Source organism: Gopherus flavomarginatus, chromosome 4 (genome assembly GCF_025201925.1).
Source record: "Gopherus flavomarginatus isolate rGopFla2 chromosome 4, rGopFla2.mat.asm, whole genome shotgun sequence".
Classification (NCBI taxonomy): domain Eukaryota; kingdom Metazoa; phylum Chordata; order Testudines; family Testudinidae; genus Gopherus; species Gopherus flavomarginatus.
In genome coordinates, this window is record NC_066620.1 from 172,162,287 (window position 1) to 172,184,493 (window position 22,207).

The 22,207-nt window shown below is 42.7% G+C and overlaps 1 protein-coding gene across 3 annotated transcripts in view; it reads left to right on the forward strand.

Moving 5' to 3' along the window:
• GCLC (glutamate-cysteine ligase catalytic subunit) overlaps window positions 1-19,759 on the forward strand; it is a 63,288-nt gene extending 43,529 nt beyond the window's left edge. For 2 of the 3 annotated variants that reach the window (XM_050950752.1, XM_050950753.1), the window contains 9 exons: window positions 6,327-6,443; window positions 7,525-7,663; window positions 8,212-8,324; window positions 10,847-10,939; window positions 11,697-11,801; window positions 14,651-14,732; window positions 14,829-14,932; window positions 15,029-15,149; window positions 18,010-19,758. In XM_050950752.1, the coding sequence (XP_050806709.1) occupies window positions 6,327-6,443; window positions 7,525-7,663; window positions 8,212-8,324; window positions 10,847-10,939; window positions 11,697-11,801; window positions 14,651-14,732; window positions 14,829-14,932; window positions 15,029-15,149; window positions 18,010-18,218 (1,083 nt within the window). In that variant the 3' untranslated portion in view covers window positions 18,219-19,758. Of the gene's footprint in view, window positions 1-6,326; window positions 6,444-7,524; window positions 7,664-8,211; window positions 8,325-10,846; window positions 10,940-11,696; window positions 11,802-14,650; window positions 14,733-14,828; window positions 14,933-15,028; window positions 15,150-18,009 lie in introns of all 3 variants that reach the window. The other variant, XM_050950751.1, reaches the window with a different exon arrangement.
• Window positions 19,760-22,207: the final 2,448 nt, after the last annotated feature.

Consider the following 22,207-nt stretch of genomic DNA (forward strand, 5'->3'; position numbering starts at 1 on the left):
CAATATTTGTTTGTCCATTATGAAATTATCTCTGCAGATCTCACATTGTACTCCTTAAATGTGGATCTATAGAGGCAATATATTTGGAGAACATCAGCTACTAGGTAAATAACCCTCCTTTCTATGTGGTTGGTTGATGGCAATGGCTTCTGAAGAAGAAATGTTTTGTCCTGCATCAGCAGAGGGTTGGTATAGCAACAGCATGGGGGTGAACAAAAAAATCACTCCCACTCCTGCCCCCAATAATAGTTTGGGCTCTGAGTACATAATAGATTTTTTTTATAGGCATGTGTATACAGGAGTTCAAAAGTAAACTTTCTGTACAGTTCTTCTTTGAGTGCTTGTTCAGGTCAATTTCAATCAGGTGTGCATGCACCGCATGCACGGTCATCAGAAAGTTTTTTCCCTTAGTAGTTCCCGTCAGGTCGGCTGTGGAGCCCCCTGGAGTGGTGCCTTCATGGTGCTCAATATATGACCCTGTCGACCTGATCCCACTTCAGTTCCTTCTTACCGAGGTGGCTGTTGGAACTGCAACTCCTCCCTTGCTTTGTAAGTGCTCCCTTAGTGCAGTTACCTAGTCTAGCTCTTCTTGTTTTCTAGTTTAGTAGTTATTGTAGGTGTTCGTGAGCGGGATCTTCTCTATCCCCTCATGCCGTCTTGGGATCCAGGACATGCTGTGAGCCCAAGGCTTTAAGTCTTGCAGTGCATGCCACAAGCCCATGCCAAATAGTCACCCCCATGACACTTGCCTGAGGTGTCTGGAGGAGGCGCATCAGACTGAGCGCTGCAAAATCTGCAGAACTTTCAAACCTAGGACAAAAAAGAAGTGGGGTTTCTGTTTGAAGCAGCTGCTCATGGAATCCTCACTTCATCCAGTGTCTTCAGACCACCAAGGCTTGGGCCCAAGCACTTTGGTGCGGAGCATACCAGCATCGGTTCATGACTCTGGGCTGAGGAAGGACTCTAGCATGAGAGACCCTCAGCACCAGTGATCCCCGGCACCACAACAGGGAGCAGCAGCCTGGCACTGGTCTACTTCCCCAGTGCCCTGCAGGTGGCATAAAAAGACAGAGAGGGCGCTCTCCTCAGAGAGCTGCTGGACTGCCAGGGGATGCTTTGCTGCACCCAAGATAGCAAGAGTTGGTGCCGTCAACTCTAGCACCCCAGAAGGCGCCATCAACTCCGGCACATAGCGACTCTCCAGCAAGACAGTGCCAAGTGGAGATCTTGGAACCACTGTCCACCCCAGACACATTTGAAACAGCAAGCGATCAAGAGACAACTGCAGCTCAGTCTCCAGTTATTAAGGTCAAACCTCCGGTACCATCAAGACCAGTACCATCCAAAGAGAAGCCCGCCATGATGCAGCACTCTCCGTCATCGGATCAGCACCGCACCTGGCACTGTTCCCAATCCCAGTTGCTGCGACAACAGAGTCCAGAGGGAACACGGTGATCTATCTCTCCTGTGCCGAGGATGGATTGGCATCAGTCCACAACACCTTTGTAAGACTGGCACCAGCAAGCGGCACTGGAGCCCAGCAGGTGATCACCGGCATCGGTCCCCATCATCAGACCATTGGTGCCAATTCTCAATGAGATTGTTGTGGCACTGGTCCCCTGCATCTTCCACTCAGCACCGGTGGCCAGCACACGAGGCTTGAGCACCACTGTGGTCCTCACCCTCAGGCTCTTTAGAGTCTGACACAGACTCGTATTATTTGAGGCACAGTGAACAAGTTGGACAGATGCTGAAGGGATGTGCATGCGGCCTGGCAGCCACAGTGGCATTTTCCCCCCCCCCCCCCCCCCCCCCTTCAATGGCCCTTTTGGACCCACTGGGCTAACTATCAGGTCCAGTGTACCCCGTCCAGAATCTCTAGGTCTGTGACCTCCGCCATTCCCAGTCACCTAGAGATAGACCTGCCCCTCAGGGAGCTGAATCTGCCCCCTCAGACTCCAGAGGTGGGATCGGAACCAGCTCAGGACCTGCCACTAGCCCATGAGACAGCTGCCCCGACTGAGCCAGTAGCGGAGTCTGGTACACTCCAGGAGCAACCCAGGCAGCTCAAGGGCCAGGAGAACACTGTACCACCACTTGCCACCTCATCTTCCTCGCCCAATGAGGCAGTAGCAGGGGCATCCGCTTCAGGGCCCCCGCCTATTGAATACAGGGCACACCAAGACCTGCTCCATCGCATTGCCCGCAACATGGGCCTGCAGGCGGAGGAAGTGGTTGAGACAGAGGACCCTATGGTAGACATTTTGGCCCCAGGAGGTCCTTCCTGGGTGACGCTACCGCTGTAAAGACCATCCAAAATGTTAACAACACCCTGTGCCAGACTCCAGTCTCCACTCCGCCCACCACCAGGTGCGTAGAGAGGAAATACTTTGTCCCTTCCAAGGGCTATGAGTATCTCTTTTCTCTCACCTGCACCCTTGCTCCCTGGTGGTCTCGGCAGTAAACGAAAAGGAGCGTCGGGGCAACAGGCACTGGCCTCCAAGTCTAAGGAGGCTAAACACATGGACCTCTTGGGCAGGAAGATCTATGCCGCAAGGGGCCTCCAGCTGAGGATAGCCAACCAGCAGGCTATCCTGAGCAGGTACAACTTTAATTATTGGACTTCTATGTCCAAGTATAAGGAGTTGTTTCTGGCGGAGTCAAGAGCAGAATTTTCTGCCATAGTTGAGGAGGGAAAGGCAGTAGTGAGGACCTCCTATGGGCCTCCCTTCATGAGGCTAATTCAGCTGCCCATACTCTCTCCTCGCGGGTGGTAATGAGAAGAACTTCCTGGCTCCAATTGTCCGGATTATGTCCTGAAGTCCAACAGACCTTGCAGAACCTTTCCTTCGAGTCCGCAGGGCTGTTCTTGAACCAGACCGACTCAAAGCTGCACAGCCTGAAAGACTCCAGGGCAACTATGAAGTCGCTGGGGATGAACATGCCAGCTACCCAGTGCAAGCATTTCAAACCTCAGCTGCAGCAGCAGAGGCAGTGCCAACCCTGCCTAAGGCTTCTGCCACCGTAGGGGCAGAAATAACAGGCTCAAGTCTTCAAACCTGCCTTCAGGGCAGGAACAGGGCCCAACCAAGCCATCGTCAGGCTCCAAACAGCAGTTTGGAAGGGACTTCCGAGGATGGTGTACCTGCCATGATGTCAGATCCTTCCCTGTGCTTCATGAATGGTCTGTCGCACTTCTACCATGCTTGGTCACAAATAACATCGGACCGCTGGCTGCTTCGCACGGTAGAAGTGGGATATTCTCTCCAGTTTTGTTCCTTCCCACCCTCCTAGCCCCCTTCCCTGTCCCTCTTCAGGGATCCTTCTCATGAGCAGCTCCTTATCCGGGAGGTGCAATCATTCCTCGCTTTAGGGGCGGGCAGTGGAGGAGGTTCCTCAGGAGCTAAAGGGCAAGGGAGACTGATACGCCACCCTCAACATGAAAGATGCGTACTTTCACATTGCCATTCATCCAGTTCTCAGACATTTCCTGTAGTTTGTGGTCGACCACAAACACTATCAGTTCACGGTGCTCTCATCTGGTCTATCACGGTTCCTCGAGTGTTCACCAAATGCATTCTGTGGTCGCAGCCTTTCTTCACAGGTGTATTCCTAGCTCAATGACTGGCTGCTGCGGGGATGCTCCAGGGAGAAGGTGGAGTCTCAAGTCCGGTTAGTCAGAACCACCTTCAACAGACTAGGACTGCTCAACATGAACAAGTTGGACACTATCATTGACCCAAAGAATAGAATTTGTTGGGGCGGTGCTGGACTCATTACAGGCAAGAGAAATCCTGCTGGAGACCCAATTCCAAGCAATCACAGACATCATCCAGACTCTTAGGTGATACCTCACCACAACTGCAAGGGGATGCCGGAGTCTCCTCGGCTGCCAGCCTGCACCTGCATGGTCAGACATGCCAGGCTGAGGCTCAGACCGCTCCAGCATGGCTTGCATCAACCTATCACCCAGGACAAGAAACTTGGACTCGGTAGTGACAATGCTGGAGCGAGTTCTAGAGTCCCTCCGTTGGTGGCTAGATCCTTGCACGGTCCGCGAAGGAATCACCTTCAACACCCCTCAACGCTCCATGACCCTAGTAACGTACGTGTCGGCTCTGGGTTGGGCGGCCCACCTAGGAGATCTCCAGACACAGGGTTTGTGGTCGCAGACTGAGCTCTTGCTCCACATCAACATCAAGAAGCTCAGAACTGTGCGACTAGCTTGCCAGACCTTCCAGTCCAGAATGCAGGGCCGGTGCATAGCAGTGATGACTGACAACACCACCGCCATGTTATACATAAGCAGGGCAAAGCCCACTCCTCCCATCTCTGTCAGAAAGCTCTCCAGCTTTGGGAATTTTGTATAGGACGCCTCCAGGTGAATGGAGTGGGCTGTCTCCCAGGAGTTCAGAACGAGCTTGCAGACCACCACAGCAGGTTGTTTTGCAACCACAAATGGTCCATCCATTTGGACGCCATACATTCCATCTTCCAAAGGTGGAGGTTTCCCCAGGTCGACCAGGAGCAACAGGAAGTGTCCAATGTTCTGCTTTTTCCAAAAACACTGTCCTGGCTCCACCTCAGATGTGTTCATGCTACCCTGGGGAGGCCAACTCACATATGCCTTTCCACAAGATGCTGCTCAAGATCCACAGAGACAACGCAAAGGGAATTCTGCTGGCCGCAGTGTGGCCATGCCTACATTGGTAAACCACACTTCTGGAGCTATCAGCGGACACTCCGATCACACTGCTGCTCTACCCCGATCTGAACATACAAGACCACGGTCACCTCCTTCACTCAGACCTCCAGTCCCTTCATCTTATGTCTTGGAAGCTTCATAGTTAAACCCAAGAGAGCTCCAATGCTTGGAATCGGTGGGGAAGATGCTGCTTGGTAGCAGGAAACCGTCCACCCAAGCCACTTACCTAGCCAGGTGGAAAAGGTTCTCGTGCTGGTGTGAGCTGCGGCACACGCTTCAGGCATCTATACCACTCCTCCTCCTGGAGTATCTACTGCATCTAAAGCAGCAGGGATTGGCAGGATTGTCCATCAGGGTACACCTCACGGCTATCTTAGTGTTCCACCTGGGAGAGCTGGGGCGCTCTGTGTTGACCAACCCCATGGTAGGGCATTTCCTGAAGGGCATGGAAAGGCTATGTCCACATTTGCGACCACCTGTACCTGCTTGAGATCTCAATCTGGTCCTCTCCTGGCTAATGGGAGCCCCTTTTGAACCACTGAAAACATGCTGCCTTCTGTATCTCTCATGGAAAGTGGCATTTCTGGTTGCCATCACATCAACCAGGAGGGTATCCAAGCTAAAAGTGCTACGTAACCTTCCATAAGGACAAAGTACAACTTAGGCCTCACCCAGCCTTCCTGCCCGAAGTGGTTCTCAATTGCACATTGGCCAAGACATCTTTCTGCCTGTCTTCTATCCCAGGCCTCATGCTAGTGCGCAGGCGCAGAGGCTTCAGTCACTGGATGTCTAGCACACACTAGCATTCTATATCGAACGCACAATGCTTTTCAGGAAATCGAACCAACTGTTCTGGCGGTGGCAGACCAGATTAAAGGGTTTCCAATCTCTTCACAACGCATTTCTTCGTGGATCATGGACTGCATCCATACCTGCTACAAGCTGGCTAAGGTCCCAGCCCCAGCTATTACAGCCCACTCAACAAGAGCACAAGCCTAGTCAGCCACCTTTCTGGCCCAGGTGCCCTTCTAGGAGATCTGCAGAGTGCATACGTTTAACATTCACTGGTCTTCCGTGCATACGTTTAACATTCACTATGCCACCATCCAGCATGCCAAAGAGGATGTAGCTTTCGACAGAGCAGTTTTCTGGTCGGGGTTCCTTAACTCCGACTCCACCTCCAGCGGAGAGCTTGGGAGTCACCTGATTGGAATCGATGTGAAGAAGCACTTGAAGAAAAAATGGTTACTCACCTTCTCGTAAGTGGTGTTCTTTGAGATGTGGTGTTCACGTCCATTTCAATACCCCACCCTCCTTCTCCTCTGTCAGAGTAGCTGGCAAGAAGGAACTGAAGGGGGGTTGTGTCAGCAGGGTCCTATATCCAGCGCCATGAAGGTGCCACTCCAGGGGGCTCCGCAGCAGACCCTACGGAAGCTGCTAAGGGAAAAAACTTTGCGACAACTAGGCATGCGGTGTGCGCACACCTGATTGGAATGGATCTGAACAACACATCTCAAAAGAACAGCAGTTACAAGAAGGTGAGTAACCGTTTGTTACATTGTGTTAATTTTGTTCATTTGTCTTGTCCCGTTTTCTCATGTGTGACATGATTTTATTTTAGATGGCATTAAGTGCTGCAGCTCCATTCTACAGAGGCTACGTGTCGGATATTGATTGTCGGTGGGGAGTAATATCTGCATCGGTAGATGACCGTACACGAGAGGAGAGAGGATTGGAGGCAAGTGAATATTAGTTTAAAGAGTAAAAGTTAAACAATTTTCTGGTTATTTTAGTTATACAAGTTCAAATATTCTTTGAATATCACAGCTTGAGTACTTAGTGGAGAGAGAGTGTAGTCTTTGTGGCATGTGATTCTGAAGGTGTGACTTTCACCCTAATTATTATTATAGCATCCACAGTAGCAAATGTTATGGCTGAGTATAGAATTCCTTTTAAACTCCACTTTCACTCATTCACAATTTCCTGGAAAGTTCTTCATTTGGTGCTTCAGCTTCCCTTTCTTTGCCTCAACCCAAAAAGTGATTTGTTTAAAAAACAGTGTGTATGTGGTAGCCCTGTATTACATGATGTGTACTTCTGTAGATGGTCTCTGATAAGACTGTAAAGCGTGACAGCAATGCTAAAGCATATGGTCACCAGAACTTAGAATCATAGAAATGTAGAGCTCGAGAGGTCAAGTCCATCCCCCTGCATTGAGGCAGGACCAACTTGAACATATAGAACTTCTTTTACAGAGAACGGACAGCAGAGACCATCTAGAGAACTACAATTTTTAAAAAATATATATAAACTTATAAAAATGTTCCAGTAGAAAATTCTGTTTAGTATTCTGACAAGTGTATTTGTTTTTATCAATACTAATATAACCATGATGTCACAGTATACCTTTTTTGGCAAGCCACCCATTTTGAAATGTGCCATGTTATCTAGATGAATTCCTTTTAAACTGTTAAGATAGGATAGTCAATATAGTGAAGTGACTTTTATTCAGATTATCATAAATGAGGAAACAAAGTTGAGTTTTCACTGACAATTACTTTTCATTAAGCTTGTTAATTATATACCCTTTAAACTGCTAAATGTACTTAAACTCCATAAGATTCTTCTTCTATGGAACTTCTCAGTGTACCTGCCCACTATGATTTTCCTTATTTTTGAAGACCTTTGAATTTATTTTAATAACTTTAATTTAGATTGTTTAAAAGCAACTTCTGTTTAACAGTTCTCCAAGAATAGTGTAATTAATAAGGCAACATTGTTTACAAGCTCTTAAAATATTCTATTTTTAAATTATATAGCCACTGAAGAACAACCATTATAGAATCAGTAAATCCAGATATGATTCCATAGACAGTTATCTATCTGAATGTGGTGAAAAATACAATGACATTGATTTGACAATAGATAAAGAAATCTACGAGCACCTAGTAAAGGAAGGTAAGTGTTTCACTCATTGTGAGTCAGTTTAGTCTTATGCTTGTAGTTTTCTTTAGCTTTTTTTTTTTTTTTAATCTACCATACTTTTGCATTGACTATGCACTCTCAGTGGAGATGTGCACTCATTAAACATGTGGTAGTCTGGCCTAGAGGTAATGTCATTGGTCTGCAATGGGAAATGTACCTCAACTTCCAAACTGAGCATTTGACTTCTTAAGAGACATTAATATTTTGTCCTTCTGGATCAAGCAAAACTGTCAGTCAACAGGAGACTGAGATGGAAGAGAGAAAACGGAGGAAGAATGGGAGCTATACCGATCATCAGCTGGTGCTTCCAACCAGAAAATAGTATATCTTCCTATTCTTTTTAATCATCTTATATATTTTTGTGGTGATCACTTTTATTTCACTTTAGGATGTGCTTGGTTGAGGTAGCCTTGAACAGTATGGCGTTTCCTGGCTCTCGAGTCATCATGGCATTTAATAAGGTCTACTTTACTATCTCTGGTGTCTGTTGGTGAATTTGATCTCTGAATTTTTGTTTATAGGCATTGATCATCTTTTGGCACAACATATTGCACACTTATTTATTCGAGACCCATTGACTTTGTTTGAAGAGAAAATACATCTAGATGATGCAAATGAATCTGATCATTTTGAGGTTGTATCGTGTTTCATACCAGTTTAATGACTGTACGATTATAGTTGCATACTCACTATTTTACTGCTTAATCATGTAGTGCTGAATACTTTTGGCTAAGAATATTGGCAAAATTTAGCAGCATAGGTAGGAACTAGGAACAAAAGTAGCTAGTTTCAAATGTTCCAAATAGTTCTTTACAACATGTAATTTGTGATATTGCACTGACACAAACATCTATTTCTATGAACTGTAACAGACCCAGGCCAGTGGGGTGCAGGAGTCTGGTAGAGGGCAAATATACTGGTCACTGGGTGAGTAGTTTTCTGTTCCCTGAGTGACCAGAGCAGGGGCTGCACTAGAATAGTCAGGAACTTGCTAGAACCAATTACGGCAGACAGGCTGATTAGAACACCTGCAGCCAATCAAGGCAGGCTAATCAGGGCAGCTGGGTTTTAAAAGGAGCTCTCTCAAGTCAGATGGGGAGGAGCCAGAGGAGAGGAAGTGCGTGTGAGGAGTTCGGAGTAAGAGACACAAGGATCTGAGACTGAGGCCTTGTCTACACTACAAAGTTGCAGGGCTGGTGAGGGGGTTACAGCGCTGCAACTTAGGATATGTACACACCTGCAGGGCATTACCAGCACTGCAACTCCCTGTTTGCAGCGCTGGCCGTACACCCGGTCGTGCCTCGGGTGTAGAGGATCCAGCGCTGGATCACCAGCGCTGGTCATCAGGTGTAGATACTCACCAGCGTTTTTGTTGACCTCCGTGGAATAAGCAGGTATCCAGCATACCTGAGGAAGCCTCTCTGGTAATCAAGCAAACTCCACTGCCCTCCAAGCAGGTCTCCTTCCCCGCGGTGTGCTCTGGCGTTCCCCGACCCCCCCCTCCAAGCAGGTATCCAGCCCTGCAGTGTGCTCTGGCGTTCCCCGACCCCCCCCCCTCCAAGCAGGTCTCCTTCCCCGCGGTGTGCAACAGCGCTGCAGCGTGGCCACATCTAACACCACTTGCAGCGCTGGTTGCTGTAAGTGTGGCCACTCTGCAGCGCTGGCCCTATACAGCTGTAACAACCAGCGCTGCAAAATTGTAGATGTAGACATACCCTGAGAGGGTGTGCTGCTAGAGGACTAAGGAGTATAAGCGTTATCACACCAGAAGGAAGGTCCTGTGGTGAGGATAAAGAAGGTGTTTGGAGGAGGCCTGGGGGAAGTAGCCCAGGGAGGTGTAGCTGTCACACAGCTGTTACAAGAGGCACTATAGACAGCTGCAAATCCATAGGGCCCTTGGCTGGAACTCAGAGTAGAGGGCGGGCCCGGGTTCCCCCCAAACCTCCCAACTCCTGATCAGACACAGGAGGAGTTGATCCAGACTGCGGGGGAGGTCACTGAGGTGAGCAAATCTGCCAATAAACCCAGGACCCACCAAGGTAGAGGAGGAACTTTGTTACAGAACTTATAAAATGTTTAATTCCTCGTTCAAGACAAATAATAGTTCTCACTTTAAACCTAGTGAAACACAGACCAGCATTAGTAAATACGTGAAAATAAGCAAGGAAAAAATTAGACTATAAAGGCACAAACAGTGGTTAACTAGGTAAGGAAAACTGTCAATGCCATATGTCGTCTTTCATAAAATAGCTTTTATGTCAGGTGCTCTCTCATTTTATTATGCCATGTAGAGCAACTACATGTTATGTAGTATATTAAATAAAAATTGTATCTTGCATAAGTAGTTGAGCAATAGAGTCGTAATCTATTCTAATAATGTAAGTGTGAATCTTTAGTTTTGTTCTGTTTTAACTGGTTATAAAAGGCCTACTAAATCTGTGTACATAATATCTCATATAAGGCTTAGTCATGGATATTTTTAGTAAAAAATAATGGACAGGTCACAAGCAGTAAACAAAATTTCATGGCCCAGGACTTGTCCATGACTTTTACTATAACTACCCCTAACTAAATCTTAGCTGCCCCGGGGGGGGAGGGGCGCTGCTGCTCTGGGGGGTCCCAGAGGTGACAGCTGGCTCCCGCTCAACCAGTGGGGGCTGTCTGCCCCTAGCTGCCCTATGCTCCGAGGCTTCCAGGGACCACTGTTCTGATGGCCTCCAGGGCCGCCACCAGGACTGCTGCTGCTCTGGAAGTCCCTGGGGCCAGTTGACCAGGGTCACCCTAGCAGTGGCCGGTGCAGCTGGCCCTGGGGCCACCCCAGTAGCTGGCCCTATGGTCAGCTCTTCGGGTGGTCAGCCATTCCGGCCACTTCAGAAGTCATGGTGGTCCCAGAAAGCCGTGATCTCTGTGACATGAAAGACTCTCAGCCTTATTCAGATGTAGTCCAGAATTGAATTTCATGGGCAGTGTGGCATAATGTTGTTAGAGTGATGACTCTTCATTCCACCTTTAAATAGGTCAAGCCTCTTTAAGTGTTTCTTGGTCATTTGAGTATCTCTTGGTTGAAAGACAGAAGAGAATCCAGTTTTGTTTTTACTTATATGCATTATGGAAATGTGCTTGTCTGTAACAGAATATCTTGCTCGTGACTTGCAGAATATTCAGTCCACAAACTGGCAGACAATGAGATTTAAACCACCTCCTCCGAATTCAGATATTGGATGGAGAGTAGAATTTAGGCCAATGGAGGTAAGGAGTAAATATGTTTAATAGCATATCCCATTACAAATGGAAAAGTATGAGACATTCTGCTATCTAGTATCAAAACCTTATTAGTTATGGTGTGATTTGTCCCCTCTGAATTACTAGTCTTCTGAAGTGAAATGGACAACAGCATTTAAGCAAATATGCACAATAAATATTGGACTGAAACTAGCAGGGGAATTTGCGTTAGCAGAGTAAAGAACACTAATGAGAGTAAGGGAGAGGGAAAAAGTCAGACCTATATATTAAAGCAACTGTAAACGAGGCTTTAGTGTTGTACTGAGTTTCTGGTGGCCTTGCTTCTCTTGTGCTTCTGTCAGTACTAAACAGATCTTGGTGCATTCCCTTCTGTTCCATGTGTGCTTGTGTTTTATAGGTGTCTTGTCACTTAATTCTCTAGATTAACACTTTAAGAACTTTAAGATGTTTTATTTTAATAACCTGGGGATTCAGACGCTTTGCATGATTAGCCATCCTTTTAAGTGCAGGACTGTGGTTTTGGTTTTGTATTAGAGGGTTCAGTTTACAGACGTGCATGCGTATTTTGGCATACACCTGACTTGGATTCTCAATTAGTAATCTGAGCATCCAGCCCCCAACTCTGGGTATGCAATAGTGTGTATACCATTTTGCAAACACTTGTTTGAAAAATTGACCGAAACTGTAAACTTGCTATGCAGCTGTTTACTTTTGTTTATCAATCCTATTCCACTAAACTCACTTCAATTTTTTTAATGTCTAGGTTCAGTTAACAGACTTTGAAAACTCTGCATATGTTGTGTTTGTGGTATTGCTAACCAGAGTGATTCTGTCATATAAACTGGATTTTCTCATTCCTTTGTCCAAGGTAAGAGAGTTGCTGTACATTTAATTTTTACTTCTGTACGCTAGTTAGAAAGTCTAGTGTTTCTCAGTGAAAGTGTAAGGACAGTATTTCTACATCACTAAATCCTTCTTCATCTAGATTAAATCTGTGGGGGCAGGGGGAGACTGATAGTGAAATATAGATTAATACAGTTTAACTCCACATACTATATAGCTAGATTAGGTGAAAAATCAAAACAAAAATATCTTCAAGTGAGTTCTTTGCATATATAAATACAAATTATTTTTCCTATGAAAATGTGGTCCTTCCTAAGATCAGATGCACCATTAATACCCTGTATAATATTAACAGGGATATGCATAGTTTTAATTTAATATTATATAAAAAGGGGGCATCTCCAAGGCTTTAGGCACCTCTGCTGTAAATTACAAAAACAAAATTAGATTGTCTACAGGGTGCCAAACTCCCCTCTCCCCTACACAGCTGACTTTTTTCCTACAGGCCAAACTCTGCAGCAGCCCAAATGTATACATGCGTCTTGCAATGTGCTTCAAAAGTCGGTAGTCTTGGGACTAATTAGGTCCAAGAGAAAATCTCATCCCAAAGCTGAGGCCCATCAGCAGAAGCTCTCTTCTCCTAGCCGCTCTGGTTTGTTTGTGTATATCTAGGGCTGCTTCTTTTCATCTTTAACCAATAAACACTGATAAAACATCTACAATGGTAAAAGAAAAAATAAATGTGTGTTTATCCAATGAACACCAGAAAAACACTAGTAATTGTTGTTTATATTAAGTTTGTCTACACAGAGCAGTAATCCAGACTACGGCGGTGTGATTTCTAAAGCGCAGTACTTGGTCCATGTGACCCTCCTGTTGCACTCAAGATTCCCTATTGCTTTTTAATATCATGCTACTAGAAACAGTACTATGTTAAAGAAGTACAGAGAAAGTACTTGTTACAGTATAATATACAGAAAGAGAGCCCTAAAACCCCTTACTCCTGATTTTTTTGACGTCTACATAAAACTCAAAAAATGCTTAAAAAATAAACCTTGAAAATGATATTAATAAACCTCCCAAAATAGAAGCCCTGCACATACCGTAATAAAGAATCAAGGATAAGTGATCCATATCTCTCACACACAAGCCCTTAAAGACAGGTTTTGGGGCCAAGTGGTTAAAAGTGCAGAAGCCCCTTTTAAAAGAAAAAAAGTATCCTGAGGCAGACACCCGCATGGAACATTTCAGCCCAATCAGTTTGCTAAAATTATAAGCAACTGAAAAGTAGTGAGCCTTATAATAGGAAATCTTGGGCAACCTTAAGAGGTGGAGCTATCAGCCCTGCCTAATGTATATTAGCATTTTATTGCTTGTATTAATATTTTAGCACTTAATTTTTTTTAAAGTGAAATGTTCTCTTTTTGAAGTCTTCACTTGAGACTTGAAAGGAGAAACTCTTTCTCTTTGTGGAGGCAGGGATACAGTTTTTGCAAATAAAGAGCAGAAAGAAATCTTGCATCAAACATTGGAATTTTAAATTACCCAATAGCATGGGTGTGCAGTTTTATGCAGAGAGAAATGAACAAGTACTATGCAAGCCAGCAATATATAAAGCACCACCAAAAACACGAAGTGCCTAATAAATCATGGGCAAGAACATTAGTTAGCTAATGAAAGCCAGTTACAGCTACAAAACAGATCATGCACAGTGTGAACCTAGACCTAGTTCTGAACAATTTGGTAGACATCACAAGAGAGAATTACTGGACCTTCATAACTTGTCTTTGTTACTTGTAAGAATGAGGATGTTATGGCGCTAATCTTGAACTGATCTCTAGTTTTGGGTCATGTGGGATTATACTTCAGCCACCTAGAATGCTTTTAATCTTTCAAAACGGTTATGAGACACCCTTCAGAACACACACAAACTGATTAGTAAAAGAGATCATAAAATAAGTAAGAGGGCAAAAGATTTTTCTCCAACTGTCCAAAATACTTTTTTTAAATATTATTTTTAAATTTGCTGAAAGTTTTTTGCATCACATTGAGAGAGGAGAAGACAAACTTAATGTTGCAAATCCTCTTCCTTTTTCCAGAGGCTACACTAATGTTAGCTGCTTGAAAGTGGACTATTACTAACTCCCCAATAATCATATTGATTGAAGAATTTGGGCATAATCTGCCCACAGGCTATTCAGATGCTAAGATTTTAAAATTTTCAACCAAAATTTTAGTTGGCTTATACATGACGTTTAGATTTTGTCACAGGTATTTTTAGTAAAAGTCACAGACAAGTTGCAGGCAATAAACAAAAATGCACAGAAGTCCATGATCGGTCCCTGACTTTTACTAAAAATATCCAGGGGACAGGTTGACTAACTGTTGGAGCCCTGCTCCAGCCCCAGCAGCTGAAGACTATGAAACAGGAAATGCCAATTTTAGAAAAAAAAATCATAACCTCTTATTCCAACTGTACTCATTTAATTACACCTAAATATCAAAAGAAGCTCCCCCGACAAGACACATGTTCCTGTTTCACTTTACAGCTGACACAGCTTGTATCTAAAATTACAAGCTGTTCATGCCAGTGCCATTCTACTGATGCCACTTACTGACCAGCTAACTATACTTTCATGAATGAGGGAGCTCTGTGGTTCAGTGCAGAATGCTAACCTTTGAAAAATGAAATAAAACTGTCTGTATGTAGGACAGACTGTCTGTCTGTATGTAGGACTTAACTGGCTCTAGTGCACTGAAATTAACAAGAAATATATCTAGAAATTCGAAGTTCCAAGACCAAAACACTCCGGTAGGTAAAGTGCCCGTTTTCTAGCATCTGTTAAATAACCTTTGGGATTTTTTCCTTACTAGGTTGATGAAAATATGAAAGTAGCCCAGAAACGAGATGCTGTTCGGCAAGGAATGTTTTATTTCAGAAAAGATATTTGTAAAGGTATTGCACTTACTGCTTTCAGATTACTTGCTAAGGACCAGTTCAAGAGATGCACAAAGTTAATTGTTTTGCCTTTCCCCCTTCTTCTTTGATAAGGTGGAAATGCTGTTGTAGATGGATGTGGCCCAGCACGGAATGGGAAAGAGACAGATGCAGAAGAGTACACCTTGATGAGCATAGACACAATCATCAATGGAAAGGTGTGGTGGTAGTTGATATTTGGAACACTGAACTGTTTTCCTTATTCACAAATTACATCAAGTGAGTTTATACTGGTCATGTGTTATTTCTTGCAGGATGGTGTCTTTCCTGGCTTAATCCCAATTCTAAACTCTTACCTCGAAAACATGGAAGTGGATGTGGACACAAGATGCACCATTCTGAACTACCTGAAGTTAATTAAAAAGAGAGCCTCTGGTATGACTAATGTTTTTATGTTGAAGGCAAAGAAACTTGACTGTGCATTTCCTGGGTTTTTTTTTCCCCCAGTTGTATGACATTTAAACAAATCTTTTAGATAATTTCTAATGTAAAGAGGGACTTAATCTACTGTAGCAACTTTGGATATTATTAATCTGTTATCTTTCTGCACCTATTGAATCACGAGTCCTTACCAACACTTGGGTCTGTGGGGTAGTGCTGCATAATTCTGGTGTCATACCAATTTTGCTAATCATGCTGGCAGCATAATTTAGCATTAATATGGTGTAGTAGAGCATGGAGCCCTGTCTTTGTGTGTCTTGTGTCCTTTGGTACTGAGAGCTACTTATGGGATATTATTTAAAGAAAAAAGTTCTTTAAACCCTTTATTTTTACCTCATTATAGCTTTAAAAAAAATTTCAGATACGCAGTGTTGGGGATCCCCCAAGACGTCTTCCACTGGGTTCCCCCAATAAGTCAGTTTGACTCCAGTCTCAGGTTGCTTTATTTTGCATACAGCAAAGCTACACTTAGTTGATCGCACTCAAATATAGGGGATGGGTATATGCTGTACCACGTGTCCAAAGTTATACAGCAAACCTCTTCCTTCATATATTTACACATTGCATTGAATTTACATCCCCTCTTTTGGGCTTGGATTGGTTACATTGTGTGAAACAATCAGTGTGAAGAATGCTCTGTTCACACAGTATCCATGCACAGTGTACTTTTTATCTCATCTTTACTTTCCCTACTTATCTTAGCCATTGTTACCTTGTCCATTGTTAATGGCTCCTTGGATATTCCCCCGTATCTTAGCTGGGACAGATATTGTTTCCATTCACCTCCTTATTCCGGTCTCCCAAGAAATGAGGTCTCATACATGTCAAATTATTCATGTCAAGCCAGGCCTACATGCAGTAGGCTGATTTTTCATGCCCATTGATAGTTTTTTCTACAGTGCACCATGTACACTGAGAAAAGGAGAGGCTTAAACATTTTATTCAAGTTCGGCATGTACAGATATACTTACCTACCAAGAGTCTGTATGTGCAAATACCATGGTTTGTGCACCTGGTCTCTAAACCACCCTAAGTAGTAAATGTAAGGGCTGGTTTTCAGTCTTACTGAAAGATGAATCTCTCTACTCATGACCTCATAGAAAAATTCACATTTTTGAAAATGCTGTAGAAACTTGTAGCTAAATGGCATTTTAAAAAATAAGATGAAAATAAGGACTCAGTGGAACTGGAAATGCTACATTATAAATTTAATATTACAAGTAGATAATGTTATACTTGCTTTGGTAAACTCTAAGAATAGCTGATTTTTTGGGAGTGTGGTGGTGGTGTTCATCCATCAGTCATTCACCCACTCAGCAGCTGACTTATACTGTACTTGTTTCCTTATTAGAACTAACTCTGTTCATCTCACTCTCCTGGTCTCTAAGTCTGAAGTGCTACTATCATCAGCTTGTGTAGTAAACTCTTAGGACAGTCTTCAAGTACGTAAAAGGTTGTTATAAAGAGGAGGGTGATAAATTGTTCTCCTTATCCACAGAGGACAGGACAAGAAGCAATGGACTTAAATTGCTCCAAGGGAGATTTAGGTTAGATAGCTGGAAAAACTTTTCCTATCAGTGTAGTTAAGGTCTGAAACGAATTGCCTAGCGAGGTTGTGTAATCCTCATCATTGGAGGTTTTTAAGAAATACATCAGGCATGGTCTAGACAACATTTAGTCCTGCCTCAGTGCAGTGGACTGGAGTAGATGGCTGGTCCCTTCCAGTCCTATGTTTCTATGGTTCTAGAATTCAGGTGATTTTGAAATGACACTGAAAGTTTGATATTACACTTATGTCCAAAAATTTTAAATTTATAACAGAAAAAACATTATATGTGTCTTAACATGTCTTGGCAGTCTTTTAGGCACAAGCTCTGGAATTTCCTAGTTGTTCCCAGTACTTCCTTAGAGTCCTATGGATCAGAAGTTCCTGAACTGTGGTCCATGCGCAGCTATCTGGTTGCTAATGTTGTCTACGCCAGACAGTCTTCCTTAAATTTCCTACTATTGCTGCCACGGTGTAGTTCCACCAGAGGTAGCAACTAGCATAGATTAAAAATTGGCACCTTAGCCACTGTTATCTAGCCCCACTCTGGTATAGTTAGACAACGGTGTTTATAGTGACAGCAGCTTGTCGATCCTAGCACTCCCACTAATGGAACTGTGCAGGTAGGAAAGCTAAGGAAATATCTAATATAGGCAGAGCCATACTGGAGGGTCTCCTTGTTTCTAGCAGCTAAATTGTATTAAAGTAGATTAAAAATATTACTCATCTTGATTTTTAATATGCACGATTGCTGTAAAGATGTTATTACAGATATTTTGACACTTGGTCTCTGAGACAATTTCTCTATTAAAATGTGCTGTTATGTAAAGAGTTTGACAATTGCTGCCTTAAATTGTCTGCTTTGCCCATTGATGCATTCTGATTTTTTAGGTTCTGGTATAGTTTCTGTTATGCAAGCTCATAAATGTGTCTTGACATTTTACTGCTGAAACTTTGAAAGTAAAACTTCTCCTAGGACATAGATTGTTCTAGATAAGTATGACTTCTAGTGTCTGTGTCGGGAGTGTGCTTGGTGTATGTCCTTCAATATGCATCTATAGTGAGTTCATGATTATTATTTTTTATGTGGCTAGACTTTACTATGAAGCATATGTGGTGCTCATGAATATGAAGTGTGTATGTAATTAGAAATACTTGCAGGTATGTAATATACCAAATAAAGTAGATGCTAAATGCAGTGTATAAATGTCTGTAATATGATTTTTATTTACGGTTTTCTCCTTTCAGGAGAATTAATGACAGTTGCTCGGTGGATGAGGGAGTTTATTGCAAACCATCCTGACTACAAGCAAGATAGCGTGATCACTGATGAAATGAATTACAGCCTGATTAGGAAATGCAACCAAATTGCACAAGAACAGGCAGAGTGCCCCGAATTACTTGGAGTAGGATTTAAGAAAATAAAACACAGTGAAAATAAAACTAGTTCTTTTTAATGAAATGCTTTAATACCTAGTAGAAAGTGTAAACATTCTAGTGAAGAACGAGTTACAATACTGTGTATCCAGTAGTTTCAGGTTGTGAAGACCAAAACAGATAGTACTGCACCTAACATGGGCCAGTTTGCCTAAATATTCATTCAAGGCTTCCTAAAATGGGCATATTCCTATTAAGGTTCATACAGTGTACATGTAAATAGTAAAATATTTTTATGACTGACATCAGTGTATTTTAATAACATTAAGTTATTGTGAACCAGCTTGCAACTTTTTTATTCTTATTCTGGAAAAAAATTACTGTCCTGAACAACTTCATAAATGTAATATAATGGTACTTTTATATTATATGCATTCCAGATATTGGATGTTCACTGTAATTTTTTGTTCCCTGTAATGTACTAATCTGCCTAATTTTAAAGAAAATTTTGGGACTTCCCTTTCCATCTTCCGTTGAGTATATAAAACAGACATGTTCCCTATTTGTTCATCTTTGCCCCGGTCCTTTGGCTACCACAACACCTGTATTTACTCATCAACCTCAGATCAGTAAAATCTGCTCAGTCTTCACTCAAATATGCAAAATCTGCTCATTTCCTGATGAGCAGAGCCGAAGGGATGGCCTGACAAGGCTCTTTTGGACAACCACACCACATGCACAAAAGCTTCAGAAATAAATGCATCCTTTACTGGACATAGTTTTACAATTCTGGTAAATTCCTGTGCTCTAACAATTCCGGAAATAGATTTTACCATGGGTGAAAGTGTTTCAATTTAAACGTGGAGAGAGTGAGAGAGAACTGGAATGTTAAAGGAATGCTTATGTGAGAGGTGAAACGGCTGAGAAGTCTGCTGTATTTTGTGCTGCTCTTTGGCTTTATTTTTTTTTCCAGTTGCTGCTGTTCCTAAAGTCAATAGAGTGCAACGCAAAAGCAAGATGAGAATGTATATTAATTCCTTTTCTATCCTAAGGCTCTCCTCCACCCCTGATTTTACTAAATGTTTCCCTTGTCAACACATTAACTTACTAATAACTATTACTGAGCATTGTAAGCACGGGTTAATCCCTGCATAAAATCAATCTAAAGAGAAATCATGGAATGCACTAATCCTTTTGTGAATTGGGAACCTGTAGTTTAGCGAGATTTGTAAATAATTTAGAACTTTGACCATTACAGCTCTATATAACCTAAATTTATGGGGACTTTTTAATTTAGTTTACTAAATGGCTTCTAAAAGTGACTTACTGTGTGGTAGATTATGCAAAGTTTAATACAAGCATATATAAATATCTATGGTGTAATAATTTTAAAATTAACTAATGGAGAAATTGTAATGATGCTGCACCAGAAAAAGCTTTTATGTATCGGTATTAGAACTTGTGCTGTTAATAGGTGTGCTTTAGAGAATGAAAGAATGCCTGTTTCTGCTTTTGGTGAACCTGTTTTAATCAAGATGTAGATGCCAGGTGATATGCTCATTAGTTTGTGGAATAAGGAAATAAAAACTTTGCAGTATATAGTGGTTGTTTGGATGTACACAAAGAATATCCATACCTGAGTGGAAACATTTTCTTGCCACACGTGCAGCAAAGAACTTCTTTTCAGGAAATTCCCCATTGCTGTGATTGTTGTTTTTAGCAAATTAAGCAGCAGTGGAAGACTTCTAAGGAAAGCCAGAGTTAAGTAGGAAGAGGTGTGTGTTGATTTATGTGGCACTCCTCTCTTGAATTGACAGTGAAGAAATACTCCAGCGTGATACTAGGTCACAGTGCTGTTGGAAATAATCTTTCAAGGCTTAAGACCAAATGTGGTTTAGATTCCATGGTACATCTTATATATAATTTTTTTAAGCAAACTCCCCCCCCCCCCCCGCCCCCCAACACTGTCACGTATGTACAACCCATACGTAACAGAGCGGTGGTGGTGGGCAGAGGAAAGCATTTTGAAGAGTTCTCAACCATAGTGCAGTCTCCTTTGGTTGAAGGTACACATCCACAATTGTTCAATTCGGTCCATGGCTTAGGAGTGCTTCCTGGATTCCTCACTATCGCTAAGCTCTTGCATAGCAGCATCTGTGAATAATTCGTTCTACCATCCCTGGTTGGCTAGGAGACACCATCCCATCCTGAATGATGACTTGATGTTATAACTTGGGGAATCTATGTACAACTTATATAACTTTTGGTTAATGTTATGAAATTGTTGCCTGGAAAGCCTTAGGCTATCTCTTCACTACCCACCAGATTGGCGGGTAGCAATCAATCCAGCAGGGAACAATTTATTGCATCTAGTCTAGACGCGATAAATTGACCCCCAAATGTTCTCCCATCAACTCCTGTACTCCACTGCCATGAGAGGCACAGGCGGAGTCAACGGGGGAGCAGCAGCAGCAGTCAACTCACTGCAGTGAAGACATCACAGTAAGTTGATCTAAGTATGTCAACTTCAGCTACGTTATTCACGTAGCTGAAGTTGCGTAACCAGGGCTTAGTGTGTAGTGAGTCAGCCATGAATTGACAGGGACTGTAGTATGTCCCTCACAGACCAGCTACAACTGTCAGTTTTTAAACCTTAATGGCCACCTGTTCAGATGGATACACCTTAGGATAATAGGATGGCTGAAGCCTCAGGAAAGTAGTTCAACCAAGGAGCTTTCTACAGTAAGAGTAAAGGTTGTTTGTGTGACAGAGAGAACTTTGAGGTACTGCTCTAAGATGATAAAATGAACTCATCCAGGAACTAAGGATCATCACAAAGCTTATCATCATCTATCTGCTCTGTAAGTGCGAGGAACATTTCTTTGACCTGCCTTCTCTAACAATATGTGTGCAAAAAATATTCAAAACCAAAACCCTCCTCTGCGCACGCTCTCTATGGAGAGTGGATGAAGGAACAAACATGTAACTGATGTTAGTAATGTTGCTTAATGCATTACTGGAAGGTGCTCAGTTACTACAGTGAGGAGGACCATATAAGTACGTATATACAGTAGAACAGAATTGAAAAAGGAGTATAAACTCGTATATAAAGTCTGAATCCAGAGGCATTTCAAGCTTAAAAACCGACACCAACAACCTGATGATTTTCTGGATTTTATTTTTAAATAAAAAGCTACTTTGAAGAACACTATAGAAATGACTTATCTGCAAGTAACCCCCTTTAAAAAAAAAAAAAAGGGCCCTACCGTACATCATCACCCACTAGTGGTCAAATCAGGTACAGTACAGTAGTATCATGTAAATGTATAGCAGAAACTGCAGTTCACCCATATCAGACGTGAAGAAGCGGGACCACTAAACACTGAGGATGGAGTGAAGGTTAAGGATAATCTAGGCATGGCCCAATATCTAAACAAATACTTTGCCTCAGTCTTTAATGAGGAGCTTAGGGATAATGGTAGGATGACAAATGGGAATGAGGGTATGGAGGTAAATATTGACACATCCGAGGTAGAAGCCAAACTCAAACAGCTTAATGGGACTAAATTGGGCGGGGGAGGGGGGAGATAATCTTCATCTAAGAATATTAAAGGAACTGGCACATGAAATTGCAAGCCCATTAGCAAGACTTTTTTTAATGAATCCAGTAAACTGAGGGGTTGTACCATATGACTGGAGATTTGCTAACATAGTTCCTATTTTCAAGAAAGGGGAAAAAAAGTGATCTGAGTAACTATCGGCCTGTTAGTTTGACATCTGTAATAAGCAAAGTCTTGGAAAAAATTTTGAAGGAGAAAGTAATTAAGGACATTGAGGTCAATGGTAATTGGGACAAAATACAACATGATTTTACAAAAGGTAGATCGTGCCAAACCAACCTGATCTTCTTTGAGAAGGTAACAGATTTTTTAGACAAAGGAAATGTAGTGGATCTAATTTACTTAGATTTCAATAAGGCATTTGATACCAATCCACATGGGAAATTATTAGCTAAATTGGAAAAGATGGGGATCAATATGAAAACTGAAAGGTGGATAAGGAACTGGTT